General features: G+C 49.5%; 1 protein-coding gene across 1 annotated transcript; it reads left to right on the top strand.

The window, feature by feature from the left end:
- The first annotated feature begins 1825 nt into the window (after positions 1–1825).
- Positions 1826–4959, top strand: LOC119104730 (monocarboxylate transporter 9-like). The gene is made up of 2 exons (XM_037228447.1): positions 1826–2449; positions 4906–4959. The coding sequence occupies exons 1-2, from the start codon at positions 1826–1828 to the stop codon at positions 4957–4959; spliced, it is 678 nt and encodes a 225-aa protein (XP_037084342.1).
- The last annotated feature ends 645 nt before the right edge of the window (positions 4960–5604 follow it).

The raw sequence follows: 5604 nt of genomic DNA, 5'->3' as shown, positions 1-5604 counted from the left end.
TACAAAGAAATCTGTTTTTAACAGCAACAACAAAAACAACCGCTAGTTGCATCAGATTAAGACAGACAGGCTTGCAGCGTCAGGTGGGTGTGTGACTGAAAGGGTGAATGTAACCTTAGCAGGTTATACGTTTAGACCTAGGAGATCTAGGTATAGCCAAACAAAGTTGCAGAAAGTCCCTCTATAGCAACATTTATTTTTTTTTGTGTACAAACTCTATCGGTCTTAGGATCTCATTTGTAAAAGGATGTGTGCGGAGCTTGAGGAAGGCCACTTCGGTGGGCCCTTGTTGGCCCGATGTTTTGATAAACACGATAGCGTACTAACCGTCGCACAGGCCGTCTCTATGGTCTAGGGGAAAGCTGCTGGGCTCGAAACCCAGCGGCAATTGGTACGAGTCCCAGCGCGAGCGCATTGTTTGGTCCGACTGAAATGGAAAGGTCAGCTGGCAACTGGCCAACAAGGATGAGCTCAGGCCCAGGGTGGCTATGTCGTAGCATTGTGTGGCACGTAGAACCCTTTGCATTCCTGTCTGTTGGAAAAGCGGCGGCAAGATTACCCGTTGAACTGGACGGCATGACTTGGGTTCAAAGTGCACGCAACAAGCAGGTACTCTAGCAGGTACTCTGAAACCAGTCATCCATGCAAACAATTCCAAATATATTTATAAAAATGATAGGTTGATTTCTTCTGGTATGCGCTTTCTAGTATCAGTATCAGGGAATGCTAGAACTGATCTTGTCAAACGTGTAATGTTTATTTGGAATGTTGACAAATTTGTCTCGACAGGTGTAAAGGGCACTGTCCATTGCTCAATTAGTGACATAGCGTGCCTTGAATTGAGATGCTGTGTGCTCATGGACTGATAATTTCTCTATGCTGTCTACTACGTGGTAAATGATCCCATTTATGATGTGGCGCTGGGTTCTTTCACGTGTTTGAGTTATGGGTGGACATTTACCCTGCATGTTTGTATTTGTATCTGATTATCTTGAGATTCAAGAGCAAGATCTCTTGACTTACACTCAACTTGATAGCGACGTCTGAGGCGCGATACGATTTGATTACGATTTTGATTACGATTACGATTTGAGCGACGACAGTATGCTTTTCAACGCTATCAAGAGCCACACAAGAAGACATGACTTTGACCCTTACTCTGAAAGGGGTGTGCGGGGGGGGGGCAAGGCGTTTGACATGACCGATCGCGAACGGTGGGAACGACACCGGTACATTCAAGGAAACCTGCACGATCGATTTTTGCTTCAAACGCACAGAACCACACACAAACATACTTAAAATTTACCAATAAACCGTTCCTTATATGTTTAATGCTGCTACGGTCAATAGCGCCGTACATATTGATATGCGAACCTAGTTCATCCAATTTTGAGGAGCATTTCTTTTTGAACTGGTGTAGAGCCTCACTATCCACCGAACGATACAAAACTGGTACAAACTATACAAAACTTGATGTAAATACAAAAATGAGAACAATTTACCGTTGCTGTCTTTTTGCACGAATCTCAACTATCCTTAGTTTGGAAGGGACAGATGTTAGTATTATATTATCCCGATTCATTCTCGTTATAGCAAACCGCGAATTCGGGAGGGCGTTAAACTGAGGCACAGAAGTACGTGGACGCTTCGCATCCCCTTTCCCAGTGTGAGAAATCCCATATGACGGCAACATCCTATGAAGATGCGCTTTACCATGACAATGCATTATGATTTACATCAGCCGATGAAAAGCCCCAGAAATCTGTTCTCAACCAGCGTGTAAATGTCGGCACTTGCTTTTATGTCGATGGGTGAGCGTCCGAACATGGCGCCGCAATCGCCTCACTTCCGGTGGCCGGCCAACATATCCTGCAGACTTCCGGTGCGTGGCGTGCTGGCGGTCGCGTCCGGCTTCCTGCTGCATTTCTCCATGAGTTGCATGCTCACAATAGGCAACCTCACCACCTACCTGACATCGTACCTACGCGTCCGCGGCAGTCAGGACGTGGGCTACGCTCAGACGGTGTGGGTGAACTCGCTGATGAGTCTGACTGAGGGCCTTATCGTGCTTCTGGGCAGCATGCTCTACGAGCGCTGCGGCCCCCGGCTCGTCGTACTGCTCGGCAGTGTGGTGGCCAGCGGAGCCACCGCGCTGACGAGTGTCTCCGTCAAAACGTCCCTGATGTGGGTGATCATGACGTACGGCGTGATGAACGGCGTGGGAATGGGACTGGTGTACACCGTGCCGTTGCTGGTCGGCTGCAAGTGGTTCCCAAACAGCAAGGGCAGGGTGAGCGGAATATTGGCCGCCGGCTTCGGTCTCAGTGGCATGGTCTTCACCGTCATACAGACCAGCTTCATCAACCCTGATAATGTGTCTACGGAGGAGGACGGCTTCTTCCGCGATGCGGCGCTGCTGGATCGCGTTCCGAAGGTGTTTCTGCTGCAGGCTGGGCTTTGTGGCCTTCTAAAGATTATATGCGTTTTCGGGCTTCATAATCCACCAGCGCGGAATGTAGGCTGCCTCTCATCGGAACTCAGCAGCAGCGAACAAAACAACCTCCCCGACGTAGATTTGACTGAACATGAGCCAGACGACGTGATCAGTGAGGAAAATCCTGAAAAAGAAGGTACATTCCTTGCTTTAAGAGAAGCGCTGAGAAACATGGCGCTGTATCAGCTGCTCCTCGCATATGTCTTAAACAAGTTTGCCTCCGATATAGCTGCATCCCTGTGGAAGGCCTTTGGCCAAACCTTCATCAAAGACGATCGCTTCCTCGAGCTTGTTGGTTCGGGTTCCTCCATCTGCAAAATGCTGGATAGCATAACGTGGGGATCCCTGTGTGACGCATTCAGCTACAAGCCAGTCATGCTTTCCCTAACAGGTTTGTTCTGCACCCTTATGTATACTCTACAGGCCATGTCACGGGCTGGTAAGGTCATGTACCTTATTTGGGTTTGGAGCATATCGTTTTGCTTTTCAGGAACAATGCCCGCCGTGATAACCGGTACGGCAGACACATTCCGCCAGGAGAGCGTAGGTCAAATTTACGGCGCCATCTATCTGGTCGGAGCCCTGGCCTCACCCCTACCCGACCTGCCGACTAATCTTCTGCTGGACAGCTACGGCTACTCACTGATGTTCCTTCTCGGGGGCATCGCCGCCACTGGAGTCTTTGCATTCACGCTTGCATTCAATAAACGTTCGGCACCATGCATTTCTTGACCTTTGGGGTGCACGACGGTGGTTGCATGGCGAGCCGCGCACTTGTGCGACCCTTCAGTTGCCATCTGGCAGGGCTGGCATAGTCTCCTCATGTGGCAGCACACAGTTGCACGTGTAAGTGGTAGTAAGACGTGATGTTACGCTGCATGTATGTTTGAAATAGATTGGTAGAATAAGTTGCGTTGGCGATGCACAAATCCACTTACCAATAAATGACAATCATCTGTTCAATACATTACAACTGCTTTGTGCAGGCATCGTTTCTTGGTCTCCCCCACGGGATATCCAGACAGACAAAGGCCGGTGTCGAACACGCCAGGAAGCGATTGTTTCGTTTGTGAGCCTATGAATGTGGCGCACGTGAAAATTTGGGGAAAAAGCAATCATCAGTGAAAATTATCACAATCACTTCACAGCGTCGAAATTAATTTTTCACGCAGCCGTGTCATGTCATGTTGTGTCCTGTCGTGTCGTGTCGTGTCGTGTCGTGTCGTGTCATGCCATGTTGTCATGTGCCGTGTCGTGTCGTGTTGCCAAAAAATGCGTTGCGTTCCAAGCGTTTGCGTTGTCAAACGTATGGTAGGTGGCGCCCAAGCGCCGTAGAACCGGAAGCTGATAAAGGTTATGTGGTCGGCGTGATGAAGGTGTGGTGTTGTAACCAACGCCGTGTCTATGCTCACCACCCAGAAGTTTGCATTGCTGATGAATTTGGGCCAATCTGCACCGCAAAACTTCGAATCACCGCGCGACAAAACAGTTTCTTACCCAGAGCCGTCCAGCAAGGAGCGAAATTGCTAGACACAAAAGTCGAAGACGAGGTTTCCGTTGATTTGAGTTGAACTTCTACGCTGGTTGGTTGGAACTTCTACGCAACAGGCTCCGGTCAGCATGTGCAGTTGTTCTGAAGCCCGTCATAGCAGGCGATCGAAATTGGCGTGCTTCATTCCAGAAACAAAAGTCAAACCTGGTTTTCACGAGTTTAGTTGGTGGACGCTGGTATTCCATTACTAGGGAGCAAAAGAGCGTGAATCACAATCAGCAATGTGTATTTGGTCAATATGTACAAAAGTACACGGCAATGACACCAATAATGCTGCAAACGTTCACAAAAGATTCCCGTGACAACGCAAACAAAGAGCTTTACTTCCCACGGGACAAAGGGTATGCAATCGCTGGGAGTGGACAGCAGAGCCCACAAACAACTGCAGCCACAGGTACAACACAAGGCGGAAGGAATGCAAATATGTATATCTAATACGCGCTCATAATTTAAATACACTACGACGTGTACGCTGCATATAGGTTTAAAGACATGACGCACTCATAGGACATGATAAATACGAAGCCAGTACGCAGGAAGGTATGCGAGAATATCGATTTGCTAATATTTCAAAATAGACCAACCAAAACACTTCAAATCCCGTTTCTTGCGTTGCCAAAGCTGTCGACATAGCTACCCGACGCGTTGGAAACATATCCGGCTCGTTAAAACTGGGACATCCACAAAACGCTGCTGTTATTCACTTGCTGTAAGTCAATGGCCGCAACCGCTGGCGTGTGTTCCGCTCCAGTGTTATTCCAGATCGCAATTCGCTACTGAATCGTGACATACGGCATACGGATTGGCAACAACCCGGTCTATTGGCACTGACAACATCGAAAAAATACGTTCTGGACAGCACAGGCAGAAGCGCCAGCTGACCAAGCACCTGGTCGAGCAGAAACGCGACTGAGAAATACAAACGCTCAAACAATATGGCCGTCGGCAGCGCTGGAATGCAGACAGCAGGCTGCCCGATTGACTCATCGGGGCTCCATGGCAGCGCAAACCACGCAAAAAAACCATCCGCACGTATTGCACGCGACAAACACGACCGATGACTAGCACGAAAATGTCAGCGACCTCAGGCGAAGCAGAAGCACGTGCGCCATTCGCGGCGGGCGTCCCGCGTCGAGCACTGAGCCGACCACAACCACTCATAGGCCCGCCGGCAGCTCCACTGAGCGGCGCAGCCAATCACCGCTCACAGCCGCAACCCGCGCGCACGTGTCCAAGGCAACGCTTTGGGAAAGAATCACTCCTGAGGTCGGCCAGGCGGCGACGTTTGTACTCCAGTGACGTCACGCGGCGCGTCACGCGACCGCCGGCTGCAGCGTCGGCCATCTTGTTTCGCTAAGTCGCATTGTTTTCTGATCTGGAATATTCAGCGTGTGCGATCAGACTAATTAGCAGGGAAACTGATGAAGCTGATCAAACACCAGCTGAAACTATCCTGGCGCGGTTTTCACAAAGCAGAACACGGGAGCGGTGCAATGACCTCATTTAAATGTGTTAACGTAATTGATATATGGTCCGAAAAGTTTTGTGGAGATGCACA

This window comes from Pollicipes pollicipes, unplaced genomic scaffold (assembly GCF_011947565.3).
Source record: "Pollicipes pollicipes isolate AB1234 unplaced genomic scaffold, Ppol_2.1 Scaffold_6052;HRSCAF=7182_pilon_pilon_pilon, whole genome shotgun sequence".
NCBI classification, from domain to species: Eukaryota; Metazoa; Arthropoda; class Thecostraca; order Pollicipedomorpha; family Pollicipedidae; genus Pollicipes; species Pollicipes pollicipes.
The sequence above is the reverse complement of the archived record's forward strand: the minus strand, read 5'-3'. Positions and strand labels throughout refer to the sequence as shown.

Coding starts and splice junctions, on each gene's coding strand:
- LOC119104730 (XM_037228447.1), top strand. CDS start 1,826: ATGGCGCCGCAATCGCCTCACTTCCGGTGGCCGGCCAACATATCCTGC. Junction 2,450..4,905: donor CGAAGGTGTTTCTGCTGCAG/GCTGGGCTTTGT, acceptor CGTTCTGGACAG/CACAGGCAGAAGCGCCAGCT.